We start from the raw sequence: 17,131 nt of genomic DNA, 5'->3' as shown, positions 1-17,131 counted from the left end.
AATTTCAGTGTCCCTGAATAAAGTTTTATGGGCACAAAAGCCATGTTCATTCATTTATGTATTCTCTTTTATGTTACAACAACAGAATTGGATAGCTGAAACAGACAGCTTAGCATTCTGAAGTTCTCATATATCCACTATCTGGCTCTTCACAGAAAAAAAAAAAAACCTGTAATCCCTTGAATAAGAGGACAACAAGCCTAGGTTTGGTCAGCCTTGTCAATTGCTCTGTCTTCTCACTTTAAGTATGTTATATATTAATGTTAGCCGTCACAAAACACACCGAACACCGGAGTAAGGGAAAGGGTTTATTGGGGAACACCCAACAGACCAGAGTGAAGGGGCAGCGAAGGGAGAAAGAGAGTATAAGAGAGAGAGAGACAGAGGAGAGGAGATAGTGAGGAGAGACGATAGAGCAGAGAGACATGCCAAGAGAGAGGAGCCAAGAGAGCAGGAGAGAAGCCAAGAGAGAAGAACCAAGAGATAAGAGATCAGGAGGGAAGAGCCAAGAGAGCACGTGTGCAGGAACAGGCCCTTTTAAAACTTTGCCTGAGGGCAGGGAAGCAGGAGCAGTGAATCCCATTAGGATGGGGGTGGAGCCTGACCACAGAGGTTGGGCCATGCAGCCACCTGGCTAAAACTGCGCCATTTTCCTAACAAAGTCTCCTTAGAAGATGCGGGTGGGAGGGACGTTATGGGGAGGAAGCCATTGTAATCCATAAGCCGTACTTTGGAAATTTATATTCATTAAATAAAAGTTAAAAAAAAATAAAAAAAGAAGTTACATGCAGAAAAAATTAATTAACTTGTTCATTTATTCAATAATTAATTGAGAGCTTACTACATCCCAGAAAGCTCAGGATTGAGAGAGCTCAGCATAAAATATCTAACTCAATTAGTTTGCCTGTGTAAAATGTATGAAATAACATATTAAAGAGAAAAATCTGGGCCGGTGTTGTGATGTAGCAGGTAAAGCTGCTCTCTGTGACACCAGCATACCATATGGGTGGCGTTTTGAGCACCGGCTGCTCCTCTTCTGATCCAGTTCCCTGCTAATGGCCTGGGAAAGCAGCAGAGGATGGCCCAAGTGCCTGGCCGCTGCCACCTATGTGGGAAATCCAGAGGAAGCTCCTGGCTCCTGGCTTTGGATAGGCTCAGCTCCGGCCGGGCCGTTGTAGCCATTTGGGAAGTGAATCAGTGGATGGAAGTTCTCTCTGCCTCTCCTTCTATGTCACTCTGCCTTTCAAATGAATAAATAAAAAAAATCTTAAAAAAGAAAAACCCGGTGGCACAACCTCCTAGAGGATCCATTGAGTAAGAAAAACTGTGTACCTCCAGGAATTTTTAGGACTAGGCAAATGGGAACTTTGCTGGAGTCAGCTGAGAGGGTTCTAATTCCATTAGTCCAAACCGACTTTAGTAACTGGTGTTACTTTCCTAACAAGTGAGGAGACCAACAATATCGTCTTTTTTTTTCCCTCAGAGATTCCTGATATGCTATGTTAACTAGAAGGGGCTTTGAGATAAATACATTTCTCATCAAGTCTTTGTGTTTAGCTCACAATTTTATACACCCAGGCATTCTGTAAGTTCAAGTACCTAGGGGAAACTGGGAATAAGAACAGAAGAAAAAGCAAAAACCTGTAAGGAAAGAAAGGGGGGAAAGAAAGAGAGAAATACAATTACTTCTCCCCCCATTTTTTCTCTTAAGTCTTCTCTATTTTCTATTTTAAACAACAGAAGATTTACCTTGACAGCTGAGATAATGTAATTTTGCTGTCAGATCTGGAGAATAAGGCAGGTTGATACAGTGGATTGATGTGCCTCTAGGTATTTTGACTTCTGTATTGTAGGTAATGAATACCTCCTGGCCCATTCTGTCTCTCACACTGAGCCAAGCCACAGCACAGGGCTCCAGTGACCCAGGGAAGAGAGAGAGGCCTTATTAATAACTCAGAACTTACACTTAGTTTTTAAACCTTGAGATGCCCAGAAATTAAAGAATATTTGTATCAATTTGCTTTTTAATCAACTGATTCCTGGTGCCTTGAACAAAGATTATGGAAATAAGACAGAACCCAAGAGAAACCACACTCTGCAACGATGATCTTTGAGCCATAGGCATTTGACTGGTACACAAATGTTGTTTGGAACTTATTAAGAGAACATTCAGAAACTAATCCTTAGGAAGGCCAGATCTACAAGGAACATTTTTATCTGAATCTCAGCTCTGAAATATTTTGAAATAGAAATGTAGTCAATTTTATCTTCAGAATATCCATTGGCAAAGGTTATTTTATGTAGAGGCTGAGGGCACCTTTGGCTTGGGGACTCTTGCACAAACTCGATCCTTTACCTAATTGTTATGATGCTAACATTTTCCTTCAATGTCTCCAATCTCTTTATCTCGATACTGTCCCTTCTCCTGTCTTTCTCAGGTGCATTTCCTTCATGGTATCGCTCACATGCTTGGCCCCCATAAGAAAACATGATATCAATAAGAGATTGGAATATTCATTTGCACTGAGTCAGCGATGACGTACTAACAGCTCAAAGCATATTTGCATTATAATAGGCAAAATCCTAAAGTGAGGAATTTCTGTATGACAGTGGGAGGATGTTTGTGAACCCTTTGAGATTTCTTTCTCTCTCTTTCTTTTTTAAAGATTTATTTATTTGAAAGTCAGAGTTACACAGAGAGGAGAGGCAGAGAGAGAGAGAGAGAGAGAGAGAGAGGTCTTCCATCTGATGGTTCACTCCCCAATTGGCTGCAGTGGCCAGAACTGTGCTGATCTGAAGCCAGGAGCCAGGAGCTTCCTCTGGGTCTCCCACATGGGTGCAGGGGCCCAAGGACTTGGGCCATCTTCTACTGTTGTCCCAGGCCATAGCAGAGAGCTGGATTGGAAGTGGAGCAGCCAGATCTCGAACGGTCGCCCATATGGGATGCCAGCGCTTCAGGCCAGGGCGTTAACCTGCTGTGCCACTGTGCCAGCCCCTCTCTCTTTTTTTTAAGATTTATTTTATTTATTTGAAAGACAGAGTTACAGAGAGAGAGAGAGAGAGAGAGAGAGAGATGGCTGGCGCTGCAGCTCAATAGGCTAATTCTCCACCTGTGGCGCCGGCACACCGGGTTCTAGTCCCGGTTGGGGCACCGGATTCTGTCCCGGTTGCTCCTCTTCCAGTCCAGCTCTCTGCTGTGGCCCGGGAGTGCAGTGGAGGGTGGCCCAAGTGCTTGGGCCCTGTACCTGCATGGGAGACCAAGAGAAGCACCTGGCTCCTGGCTTTGGATCAGCGCGGTGTGCCGGCCGCAGCGCGCCTGCTGCAGCGGCCATTGGGGGTGAAAAGGAAGACCTTTCTGTCTGTCTCTCTCTCTCACTGTCCACTCTGCCTGTCCACAAAAAAAAAGAGAGAGAGAGACAGAGAAAGAGAGAGAGAGAGGTCTTCTATCCACTAGTTCACTCCCCAAACAGCTGCAACAGCTGGAGCTGGGCCAATCTGAAGCCAGGAGCCTGGAGCTTTTTCCAGGTCTCCCGCATGAGTGCAGAAGCCCAAGCACTTGGGCCATCCTCCGATGCTTTCCCAGGCAGATTAGCAGGGAGCTGGATTGGAACTGGAGCAGCCAGGACTTGAACTAGCATCCATATGAGATGCCAGCACTGCAGTCTGGGGCTTTAACCTGATGCGCCACAGTGCTGTCCCCTGAGATTTATTTTTCAATTTGAGAGGGAGAACTAGAGAGACAGAGAGATAGATCTCCCATCTGCTGCTTCACTCTTCAAATACCTGCATTGGGTGAGACTAAGTGATGCCAAAGCTGGGATCTGAGAACTCAATCTAGATTTCCTACATGGGTATCAGGGACCCAAGTACTTGAAGCCATCACCTGCTACATCCCAGGGTGCAGGAAGCTGAACTGGAAACAGAGCTGGGACTTGAACCCAGTAAATCTGATGTGGGATGCAGGTGTCACAACTTTTGGCTTAAGTGCTGTGCCAAATACCCACCTCCCTTCTGAGATTTTATGGTAAACGTTATACATTGTTGCTCATATGTACATTTTTCTTTTCCAGATTCATATTATGAATGGAGTCTATGTCCCCCAAAACGGTTAAAGGCAGTCTGAAGGTAAAGAGATAAAATGCAAATAGGAAAATCCGAAATTGTAGACTCTATGAGAGTGGTGACTCTGTCTTATTCACTTATTACCTATTGTATTCTCTGTGCTAAGAATGTGGCACTGCATAACGCAGGCTTTCAATAAATTGATAATTTCATCTATTTAACCATCCAAAAGACTTTTATTGTTAAATGAAGGCATGAAAGAGTAAAGGCAGTTAGCCTACAGATAGGGAGACGTATTCTTTGGGCATTGAAATCTGCTTGTCACTAGCAATACTTGGCCTTGTTTCTGTTTGAGTTACCCAAGATAGTCTCCATGACAACCACTGATATTTCTGAGGCGCATTCAAGACAGGTGAGCCTAGTATACAAAGCTCAGGCATCTGTCCTGTTTGGTTGCCCTGTAACACAGGAAAAGAAGTTCCACTTCCCCTCATTTGTCCTCTTTCTGGTCACTTGCATCTTTGTCAGTCACCAAATCATTAGCAGGCAGCAGCCAGCATCAAAGGCTATTGCAGCTGTTGGAAGCAGAGGCTGCTGCTCAACTGAGACGTGCCAAAGCATATCTTGAGAATTTTGAGGCAAGAACTCTCATCCCCACTAGAAGTGGACTCTCAGCTTCCTGACAAAGCTGGGAGCAGACATTGATGCAGAGTGACCAAATAATTGGTTCCTATATCAGACTACAAGGGGAAGGGCCAGGCCAGGCCCAGGCGGGATGCGCAAGGCTGAAAAGTCAGCCTTTGGTGCCCCCTGCAGCTTAATGTTGGGCAGTCCATCTGCTGGTGTGGACGAAATGTCAAGGGAGGCTTCATTTCCCAGGCCTGTGACAATGGTCTGGGAAAGAACAGGGCTGAGATTCAGCAAGGCAGCACGTGTAAATTGAATGAGTTCCTGCAACACAAATAAGCTTGGTAGTACTGCCCTGTTTCCTCTACTACAAGAGTGTGGTGCTCTTAGGTGGCCTGTCCCACTGCTAATTTGGAGGGGCTAGGAGTATTAGGGGCAGAGTTGAGAAGAAACCAGATGTTCGAAATCGGGGGGCGGTAGACACACTAAAGGAGAACAAGAGAGCGAGTGTGTGTGCATTTCTTTGCTTAGGAAATAAGGCACTTAGCCTCCAGAACCACCAGAAAGGCTCCTTAGACAACCCCTCTGCTGAGAACCCAGGAAACCATCAGTGAGTCAGTCAACCAGATAGAAAGTTGAAGCTGTGAAACTCGAAGGTTGGGTGAGGGTCAGATGCAGAGGTGTGTTGAGATGCAGATGGGAAAGGAGGTGCAGTATCATAGTTAATTTGGATCAGACAGAACTTATTAAGAGTGTGTTGTTGGCAAATCACATTAATTTCTGCCTCAATCTCTCCACCTATAAAATAGAATTAATAATGATACCTACTTAATAAGGTTATTGTAAATTTTAAGAAGATAATATGCAATAAAAGTGATTTTGTGCATGGGCAGGCACTGTGGCACAGTGGGTTAAGCTGCTCCTTTGGATACCTGCATCCCATATCAGAGTCTGGTTCATGTCCTGACTACTCCATGTTTCTGATCCAGCTCCCTGCTAATGTATCTGGAAGGCAGCAGAAGATGGCTCGAGCACTTGAGTCCCTGACACCCACGTGGGAGACCCACATGGAGTTCCTGCCTCCTGGGTTTGGCCTGTCCCACACTTGGCTCTTGTGGGCATTTGGAGAATGAATCAGTAAATGTAAGATCTGTATATGTTTGTGTCTGTGTGTTTCTCTCTCTGTGTGTGTCACTCTTCCTTTGAAATAAATAAATAAATCTTTAAATAAAATACCCAGTGTTGTGGCACAGCAGGTTAAACCGCTGCTTGTTTCAGCAGTATCCTGTATCAGAGCACTGATTCAAGTCCCCACTGCTCTGCTTCTGATCCAGCTTCCTGATAGTGCGCCTGGGAAAGCGTCAGAAGATGGCCCAAGTGCTTGAGTCCCTGCCATCCGAGAGGCCTGGATGGAGTTTTTGGCTCCTGGTTTTGGCTTGGCCCAGCTCTGGCTATTGTGGTCATCTGGGGAGTGAACCAGTGGATAGAAGGTATCTCTCTCTCTCTTTCTCTTTCTCTCTCTCGCTTTTCCATTCTCTCTCTATATCACACTATATCACACTTTCAAATAATAAATAAATAAATCTTTTTAGAACGTGCTTTTTGTAGTGTCTGAAAAAGTTCTCAAAAATGGTATTCATAGTAGTTCTGATGATAACAGAAATCACTTAGTTCAGTGCTTGCCCTTTAATGAAGGCTTGTCTACATGCCAGATATGCTTGCTCACAATAGTCTTATTATTGATTTCTCTAAGACTTAGGGAACTGTGAAAGAGCTCAGCTTGAACCTAAGCTGGAGGCATGGGTATTATCCAAGTTAGGCAGTTTAGCCCAGGTGCTGTGCTGAAACAGGTAGACAGTAGTACGAGGACCCAGAATGGGGCCGAGGGAAGCCACAGAAACAGACCTCATCTGCTTTTACTACTCTTCTCCAGGCAGCCTTGGGACCTCATCAGGCAGCTCCTAGCCATGCGACTTCTTTCCCTCCTTCCTGGGGCCAGAGCATATTCCCTGGGGAGGTGGCCAGGAAGGGTTTCATTCCCACTGGAGAAGATAGTTTTTTGAGGGATCAAAGGATATGGGCAGAAAGGAGTGAAGCCAGCCCCTACAGTCTTCATGCCCCCAGGAACACCCAATCCCTGCTGGTGTGCCAGCTATTTCTTTGCCAGTAGTGAGATCTGATCCCCTCCCCTACTTTTCTGCCTTTCCATTCTTGGCCCTTCCTTCAAGGTCCAGTTCACTGTGTGCTTTTTAAAACTCCCTCACAACAGTCCAATCAGACAGATACTCTTTGGGGTGTAGCTTAAAAAAAAAAAAAAAAAAAAAAACAAAAATCACTCTCAGTCATTCAAATCTAGATGATTTACCTCAGGGATTAAATGGATGATTTACCAGCTGAGAAGCTAAACAGGGGGTAGTGAGGCAACTCAAAGAGAAGCAACAACGGGAAGCTCCTCTTATCCCTAGAGTTTGAGGACAACAGGAAGATGTATCTTTACCAGAGTCCAGAAACTGGGGCTCCCTGCAGTAGCTAGAGCCAAGATGGAACTGCTTGGAAAAGCTGGAGCCAAGGAGGGAAGGGCCGGATGCCTGCTGAGAGTTGGAGGTGCACCAGGGAGGAGACACAGCTGCTGCTTGAGGCACCACAAAAAGTGAGGTCGGGGATGGGGAGGAAGTATCCTAGTTTCCTCCTTCCTTCTACTTTAAGACTCCCAGAAACCAAAGGGCAGCGGCTTAGGAGAAATATAGTTCCCTTGATACAGCAAATGGGCAGAGAACACAGATGAGAGTAAGCAACAGATGAAAAGCTTACTTATTATCCCCATCTCACAGAGAAGTCAAATGAGGCAGAAAGATGAAATTGCCCAGAGCCACACTAAGCAGCAGTTTAGTTTGCAAATCTAAGTAGTGTGACTACTCTTGAGCCTATGCATTCTGTAATCAGTGCTCCTATACTCACGCTAGTAGTGCTATTGTAATTTTACCCAGGTTGGATTTCTCCCTTTAAACCGGATGCCAAGCTCCTTAAAGGCATAGGCTGTGTCTTTGTCTTTATACCATTCACAAGCACCTAGACCTTGGGTCTTCTACAAAACCTCCCAGAAAATGCAAGTTGTTTCCTGAAATGGGATTTATCAGCAGGTTGCACATTGCTTAAGGGAGGGGGACACGGTTAAACTGTCCTCACTGGTATTTTTTTGGTGGTTTTATTTTTTTGAACCCAAAATACGGTCAGGTGGGGAATGAAAATTAATCCAGTCTGATGCCAAAAAGCGGTCTGCGTTCCAGAGCTTTGCGCGGCACAGGATCTGCCTCCAGTTCTCTGCCTTGGTGCTTCTTCTTCTTTTTATTTTTAAATTTGTTTATTTATTTGAAAGAGATACACACACAGAGAGAGAAGGAGAGGCAGAGAAAGAGAGGTCTTCCATCTGCTGGTTCACCTCACCTCCTACACCACAGCACCGGCCCCTGGTGCTTCTTCCATGTTATACCATCCCCTAGTGACCTTAACACAGGCCCAATGGAGGTCGTTTAAGATTTTGTTACTGGGGGCCGGCGTTGTGGTGCAGCAGGTTCAGCTGTCACCTGCAATGCCGACATCCCACACAGGCACCCGCTCCAGTCCTGGCGTTCTACTTCCAGTCCAGCTCCCCGCTAATGTGCCTGGGCAGGCAGCAGGTGATGGCCCCAGTGCTCAGTCATCTGCCACCCACATGGGAAACACAGATGCTCAGTGGTCTCAAATGTTTGTTTTCTCCTTAGTAAACTGTAGTGATCCCTGATCAGATTCCAAACTATGGAATGCAGGGAAAAGCATAGTTGAGTTGATAATCAATATCTGGATTTCTTAAGGGCATCCCATAGGGAAGTGGGTTATTAAAATTTGAAATGATTCAGTTCCATCAGCCCTTAAGGCATGCGGATCCGGCTGAAAAGCCCATAAGAGTATTTCAGGCATGGAAAGCCAAAACACTCTGGCAAAAAAAAAAAAAAAACAAAAAACAAAAAAAACACACACACACAAAAACAACAACAACAACCAAACAAACCTACATGAAAGATCTCCGTGAGTAAGATCAAAGAAGGAGGTACCTTTCTCTGAAGGGAGGAGAGAACTTCCACTTTGACTATGACCTTTTCTAAATATGATCAGAGTCGGTGAACTCAAAAGGCTTCCATAGCCGTGGCAACTCATGACAAGAGCCTTGGGTGATTACTGATGCCATAAACAAGAGTGTCAATTTGTTAAGTCAACAACAGGAGTCACTGTGCACTTACTCCTCATGTAGGATCTCTGTCCTTAATGTGCTGTACATTGTGATTTAATGCTATAACTAGTACCCAAACAGTATTTTTCACTTTGTGTTTCTATGTGGGTGCAAACTGTTGAAATCTTTACTTAATATATGCTAAATTGATCTTCTGTATATAAAGAGAATTAAAAATGAATTTTGATGTGAATGGAAGGGGAGAGGGAGCGGAAAAGGGGAGGGTTGCAGGTGGGAGGGAAGTTATGGGGGGGGGAATCCATTGTAATCCATAAGCTGTACTTTGGAAATTTATATTCATTAAATAAAAATTTAAAAAAAAGAAATGATTCTGTTCCAATGTCATAAAATTCCTACACCTTGAATTAAGCAACCCCTTCACCTGGGAAGAGGCCAGTATTCCTTAGATTTACTATAACCTCCATGGTTTGGAATGTTCAATGGGACTGAAAGGTGTCAATTTACACTTTGTTCTCTTTTTCCAAAGAAACAGCTCTGGGGAACTATGAAGCAGGCACAAATAGATTGGATGAACTGGCAGTAGTTCCCAACCTGGAAGAAGTTAGGGCAGATAGTGGACCCTTTGTCCTCTCAGGTTAATAATGAAAGCTCTTATCACCAGAATTACTAAGACAAAGGGACTTGATGGTGCAGAGTCGTGATATGACTGGGAAAAGAAACAAGGTGTGTTAGGGCCTTTATAGTATGGTGCATCCCAGGTGCTTCTCGCCCTCAAGGTATAGGTTGATATGACAGTGTAGTCATTCGTATGTGGGTCATGGGATTACACTACCTCAATTCAAATCCAGACTTTCCCACTTATTAACATATGAGCTCAGCAGCATACTGGGAATATAGTACATTATCCTGTTTTTCTCACATCTCTCTGGTTGTTTCTCTCAGATACTTTGAGTGTAATAGATCCTCATTTTTCCAACCTCCCAATGCCAAAGTGCCCCAGGCCTCATTTTCAGGTCTTTTCCATTTTCTATCCACACTTACTCCCTCAGTGAATTCATTTAGTCCCATGAGGATACCATGAATATGCTGGCAACTCTCACATCTCTTTTTGCAGCCTGGACCTCTCCTCTAGATTGGTTGACCACCATTTCCTCAGTGTCTCCAATTAGATATCTAATAGGCATTTCCAACTCCACATGCCCTAAACTCTACACTTGCTATCTGCCTACCCCTCAACTCTGCTTCTTTCCCATTCATTCCCATCTCAGTAACAGGCAACTCCACCTTTCCAGTTGTTGAGGCCAAAAATCCTTGCTGCCATCTTTGATTCCTCTCCTTTGCTCATATCCCATTTGATCCTTCAGCAAATTGTATTTAGCTTTGAATTATTTTCAAAATCTGATTAATTCTCATCACCCTCATCATGACCACCCAGGTCTAAGTCCCCCAAGCCACTTATTTGCTATTGTCCAGGACAATGCAATCATCTCCTAATTTTGGTCTCTGTCTTTGCCCCTACCACACTTTAGTCCATTCAATCAGACACAGCAATCTTAGTCATATGCCTCTTCTGCTCAAAACCCTCCCCTAATTTCCCATTATTTTCAGAGTAGAAGCCAAAGTAGTCCTTACAATTAGACCCTATTACCTCCCTGGCCTTATTTCCAACTTCTCTCCCCTTTGTTTACTCTGCTCTAGTCATGCTGACATTCACAAGATTGAAATCGAGGCATCAGCGCGGCAGAGCTCTCATCATCTGGAGGCTCTGGAAAACAATCTGCTTTCAAGTCCACTTTAGTTGTTTACAGAGAGTTCATTTCCAAGTGGTTACAGGAGCCATTTCTCTACTTCCTTGTAGGCTGTCAGCTGAGGGCCACTCTTGCCTCCTACAGGCTGCCTCCATTTTATACCACATGGCCCCCTCCTTCTCAAAGCCAGCAATGGCACATCAAATCTTCCCTGTGCTTGATATATCTGATACCCTCTTCTGCTATCAGTTGGAGAAAATGCTTCTTTTAAATGACTGGTGTGATTAGATGAGGCTCACCTGGATAGTCTCTCTGATTAGTAACCTTAATTACATCTGCAAAATCCCTTTGGCCATGTAATGTAAGATGATCACAATCCCGATATCTCATCATATACACCGTCCTGATGATTAGGGTAGGAAATCTGGGTGGAGCATTTTAGAGTTCTTTCCACTACAGTGATACTTAGACCACTTCAGAAACCAACTAGAATGTATGCCAGCTACAGTTACTGGCGCAGGGTCTATTCTAGATGTTTCCCTTACTTGTTGGATTGTGGGAGATCTGAGGATGTTGCAGAGGAAACAGTTGGAGTGGTAGGTATTTGCCAGCTGCTGTGAAAGTATTTCAATATTTTAACAACTGGGTAGTCTTACTGGTTCATAGCAGTTGATAATCCATCCTAGACAGAGGGTTAAAGATGATGGCATACTATATGAGATGTTCCTGTTTTCTCTGCACATTGTGAGTCTGAGGTTGGCCACAGGTGACAGGGGTGGGTGGGGAGACCATTTGCAGCCCTTGGCATTTTGATGATGTGCAACAGCCCTCTCTAGCCTTTCCTGATGCCTCTGCAGTGCCAGGTTTGTTTGGATGAATGTCTTCATCTGCATGGCTGTCTTCCAAAGTGGGAAAGCCCATCTATCATCAGGGCCTCCAAATGCTGCCACCCTAAGGGAGACAACCAATCCTATGTATTTGGACTCTCCCCAATCCACCCAGCAGCTGTGGCTCTGTGAGCTCATGCTGTTGACCAGTTCTCAGAGTTAGAGTGAACATTCCACAACAGCCAAAGAAACCAAGAGTTTTTATTAAGTTGCTGAAGGAGGCCTTATTACACTTCATTATGGGCATCATGTTGTGTGAGCACCAACCTCAGACAATAGCGATATCCTTTGTGAGCCGGGGCCACATATTTACCTTAGAGCCTAAGGTAAATGAACTTAACGAGACTGATGTATCTCATCCACATAGTATTTTGTAGTGGGTGAATGTGATTAAAATGGCATCAAGAGTGGCTTTGCTTCTTAGAACTTTTGCACATTAATGAGGAATAGCAGTGGGAAGGTGGCTTTGCTGAAAGGAGTGTCACAAGGGGTAATTCACAACTTGAAGGAGATCCAATGATAAAGGGAGGAGTAAATCACTGCTAATTGCAAGTAACAAATAATAATATGCAATATGGCCAGCTTTATCTGCTGATGCCAGCTGAGACCACAAAGCACATGATGTGGAGTGATGCCTGCTTCACGGTATCTCGAGGATAACTCCGCATCACTGAAGTGTAGCCTCCTCTGGCCTAGAAATCCAAATTGTTACCCAAACATAGAGCCACACCACCAGCAGCTCTGAACCCCGCATTCAGCATTGAGAAAGAGCTCAGCCCTTCACAGTGTTTTTCATCTGTTTCCTACAATGTTCACTGAATAGCTTCACAGTGAGGCATGTTAATAACTGAGTCTCTGCCTAGACTGAGTCAAACTGTGATACTTTTGTAAGTCAGAAAAATTTGTCTTCAGTGGTTTCCCATTTTATAACATACCCCACCCCACCCCACCCCCAATACACACACCATATCAAGGTCAATCTGAAAACTGTTCACTACATAAATAGAGATATGGCAAACATAATTAAATCCAATCTTCACTACTTAAGCAGATCCACATATTTTTAGAGTCAGGTTGTCTAATATCAGGATCCCACTGCATTCATTTCCAAATGGTAAAAACACATTCCCAGGGGATCTCAAAGTAGCAAGTAGTATTCAGAATAGATTGATTATGACTCCAAATATATGAGATGGTATAGATACCCTAGGCTCCCTTCCAAGCCAAGGTGTTTTTTTGGATGCAGTGCTAGGTGGCACTGAAACAAAACCTAACACTAGCATTGGTGAGGGGATAGCTGGAGTTTGATTGCCACCCTTCCTAGAAAATGTCACTGAGCTCAGTGGGAAACACTATAGCCCTGCATTAGGTGACAAGAAAATCTTTCTCCTTTCTACTTTCACTTGGTACATTCAGCTGCCAGACACTCAGTGAGAAAACTACAAAGGCCTTAGCATGAATATTGCCAACTGGGCAGGGTGGAGAGTAGGATGCCAGGCATAGGGGGTGGAAAAATCAACCCTGATACTCCATACTAGCCTCTGTTCCTTTCTGGAAATGGACTAGAGGTGAGCATAAGTCATTCATAGTTCTTGGTCTAGTTTTGGTTGAGTGACAGGGAAGGAGGGACTGAGAGGGGAGAATATAGACAACACATGTGCATGTATGTATGTCTGTACACCTGTATATATACATATGCATGTATATGTAACAAATAATTTCAACTTCTTTCCTATAGGCTAAGTGACTTATCACTTAGCCAAATCTGAGAAATATATGTAGGAAGGAAGACAATACTCAGATCTTTTGTGTTTTGTGCAAAACCTTTCAACAACAGACAGATGCATAGGGGGTGAGTAAGCATCCTAACATAAACTAAACACCCAAATTCACTGATACCCAACTAAACAGGAAAACCTTGAGAACCAAAACCCTTTTGCTAATACTCCCTTTCTAGAAATGATAGGGAGATTATAAAAACTGAAAAGTTTTTTGTTTATTTGACAGATATAGATACAGACAGTGAGAGAGAGAGAGAAAGGTCTTCCTTCCATTGATTTACCCCCCAAATGGCCACCACAGCCGGCGCTGTGCCAATCCGAAGCCAGGAGCCGGGTACTTCCTCCTGGTCTCCCATGCGGATGCAGGGGCCCAAGCACCTGGGCCATCCTCCACTGCCCTCCCGGGCCACAGCAGAAAGCTGGACTGGAAGAGGAACAACCGGGACTAGAACTCGGTACCCATATGGGATGCCGGTGCCACAGGAGGAGGATTAACCAAGTGAGCCAGGGCGCTGGCCCCAAAACTGAAAGTTATCATTAGATTGAAGTAAGAAGTTCTGCTGTTCTATTGCACAGTAGGGTGACTATAGATAATGATAACATATTTTATATTTCTTAAAAAAACCTGGATCACAGGATTTTGAATGTTTTCAACACAAAGAAATTTTAAATGTTTGAGGAGATAGATATGTTTATCCTGCTAGGACATTTAAACAAAGTATATGTGTACTAAATATCACATTGTACCTCACAAATCTGTTTAATTTTTGTATATCAGCTTAAACTTTTAAAATTCTAAAAATAAATAAATTAAATAAGTGGATGTTAGATATTAACTTGGCACCCAAAACCCCAGGCAAGGCCTGAACTGATCACACATTCTACACCTTCATCATTTATAGTCTAGGGTAATAAACACTGCTGATGATCCAAATGGTCACATGATGGTCAAAAACATTCAGCAATGAACTCTACTTATGAGCATCTCACAGTGGAGTGCACTTACTTATATATGCGTGATAAAAAAAATAGCCATTGTCTCTGACAAGGTCATCCATTTCAATGGGTTCTCAGTTTGGAGAGGGAGATGTTCGCAGTGAAGATGGAAAGAGGGCTCTCCTTCCTACAAAACTATATGAGCTAAATCCGCCCTGGAGATTTTGGAGGTGACATTTTGCAGCCAAGTTGTGTTCAGGCTTCTATAATTTTCCTTACTGAATCAAGAAAACATTATCATTGGCTCATTGGTGTCAAAATGGTTAGAACTGGAGGATATCACATTGAGTAAAATAATCCAGACACAAACCTTATATATGGTAGCTACACTTTTTTTAAATCAAAAAACAAAAACAGAGAAATGCCTGTGTATACCAGTTCTGCTGCAAACACAGTGTTTTGTCAAACTTTGTTCTAAATCTTTATTAAATTGTTAAGAATTATTTACCACTTCAATTTTAATGATTTTGTGACTATTAAAATTTTATTTAAATTTACTTTATATGAGGAGGAAAAAAAAACCAGAAAATGGATCAGAGATTTAACAAGTTTTAGCAGGTAGCCAGAAAGTCTTGTGAACCAGAACCATGTATTCTAGATTATTGAGATTCAATAAACTAAGAGTCTAAACTGATCTGCCTTGAAAAGAAATCCAGTCTAACAACTGGGAAAGTTCATCTAAATTTACATAAAATGGGACAGACAGACTCTTTTACTGAGCTTCCAATGGGTTCTATGCTCAATAACGCCCCTCCTAAAACCAAAGTAAGCACCCTTGTGAAGCAAAGCTACTCACGGCAATAAGCTGGTAGGAATTGTTCATCATTGCAATCAGCATGTTCAGCAGCACCACCAGGGAGATGACATTGTATGTTCCAAACATGGTAGCTCCCACAAATTCAGTGAACTCGTGTCTGGCTTTCACATTGGTGACGTAAAGGTTTAAAAGGCCGAATACAGACCAGAAGAGTGACTGCAGGGTTTCGAAGAGCCTAAAAGAATTCAAAGACCAAGCTAGTTAATTCTCTAGGAAGTGCAAGAAAAGAGAAAGCAAATGTGACCTGATCTGCTTAAGAAGGGGACTGCTGGCTTTGCAACAGATGGGCTGATGATCTCACATGTTGTGCTCTCCTTCAAAACACAAACCAGCCTCCTCACTTTGTTTATTTTCACTATTATATCACATGCTTTTCTCTTTTACTGGGAATACCATCTCTCTTTTAGCCTATGCATAGCATACAATTTTCAAGGCTTATTTCAAGGGCTACTTCCTGCACCAAACTTTATCTTTATTCTCAGATTGTGTGATTTACCATCTTTCTCATTGGTGGTAAAATCAATGGTTAAGATGGTGCTTGGATTCGATTGCACTGAATTAAAATTGGAGCTCTTTCACTTGCTAACTGAGTGAATATGAGAGTTAGTATTTCTGATACTTCTTTTGTGGCTCTCATAGGGCCCAGATGGTGCTAAGTTTAGTGAAGAGACTTGAGGACTCACTCACAAATTAACACTTCATATAGATCATTGTCAATGATATATTAACTAAATGTTACTGAGAATTTACTATATATAAGCATGTAAGGTACTTCTACATATATGTTATTATGGTCCTTATAAAATTTTGTTGTTACTAATGAGGAAACAGATTCAGAGATTGAATGATGTACCCAAGGACACCTGGCCAGCAAGTGAGCCAGAATTCAATTCCAGGTCTGTCTGACATTCCAAACCATTGCATTAGTCTACATTACATGGCTTCACAAATTATTTTCTCTTTGAGTTCTCAAACTTTGTAGTGATATGCTTTTGGTGTTTGGGGTTTCTTTTGCCTTGTGGCACACAATGTCACAATACAATCTGCTCACCAGGGAAAAGGCACACCCAGGTGAAATGGAGGACTGACACATGAGGTGGACAGGGATATTCTGGTGAGACATATGTAGGAAGCTCTCACCACCTAGTGGGGGGGGGGGCATACTTGGTGGCAAGGTCCATAATAAAATTATACCAGAAATGGGAAACTGATGAAATCTTTACTTAATATATACTAAATCGATCTTCTGTATATAAAGATAATTAAAAATGAATCTTGATGTGAATGGAATGGGAGAGGGAGCGGGAGATGGGAGGGGTGCGAGTGGTAGGGAAGTTATGGGGGGGCGAAAGCCATTGTAATCCATAAATTGTACTTTGGAAATTTATATTTACTAAATAAAAGTAAAAAAAAAAGAAATGGGAAACCTTATTGACCAAACTCTGGAATCCTAATACTTCAGAAATATATATATTTTTTTATTTTTAAAAGAGATTTCAGAAAAAACTCAATCCATTTCTATTTAGCATGGAGTAAACATATGAAATTGGTTATCTCAAGAAGGAGCATAGACAATACAAAGATTCAAGAAGACTTATATTAAATGTATGGAAGACAAATCCATACCAGGTGGTTGCGGGGAACTTGGATATACTGAAATACATTGTTAAACAGATCACAAGGCGGAGAGGTGTATTATAGAATGGAAATAGGAACTGTAGTTTTCTAAACATTTGATGACAATCTAACCTTTGAGATGGAGAATTGATCTTCTTAAAGGTAGAAAGGGTATAGGGAAGTTTTAACACTCTGGGCCTAATTCAGACCAGCAAAAAAGAACTGGATGGTGAACCAGCTACTTGTAGAAAGCAGTAACATCAGCCTGTATTTCACAAATTGTGTTTTAATAGCACAAATGAAACAAAGGCATGGTTAGTGCTTTGGTCTCGTCCTTATCCATTCTGCTATTCTTTAGACTGTTATTT

At 42.8% G+C, this 17,131-nt stretch overlaps 1 protein-coding gene across 1 annotated transcript in view; it reads right to left on the bottom strand.

Annotated features, from left to right (window-relative positions):
• Positions 1 to 17,131, bottom strand: part of TRPC5 (transient receptor potential cation channel subfamily C member 5) — a 324,899-nt gene that overhangs the window by 26,519 nt on the left and 281,249 nt on the right. Inside the window, 1 exon segment of the mRNA NM_001082779.1 lies at positions 15,126 to 15,321. Coding sequence (NP_001076248.1) covers positions 15,126 to 15,321 — 196 coding nt within the window.

The sequence above is a fragment of the Oryctolagus cuniculus genome, chromosome X (genome assembly GCF_964237555.1).
Source record: "Oryctolagus cuniculus chromosome X, mOryCun1.1, whole genome shotgun sequence".
NCBI classification, from domain to species: domain Eukaryota; kingdom Metazoa; phylum Chordata; class Mammalia; order Lagomorpha; family Leporidae; genus Oryctolagus; species Oryctolagus cuniculus.
Note: the sequence above shows the minus strand (reverse complement) of the source record. Positions and strands in the feature narration are given on the sequence as shown.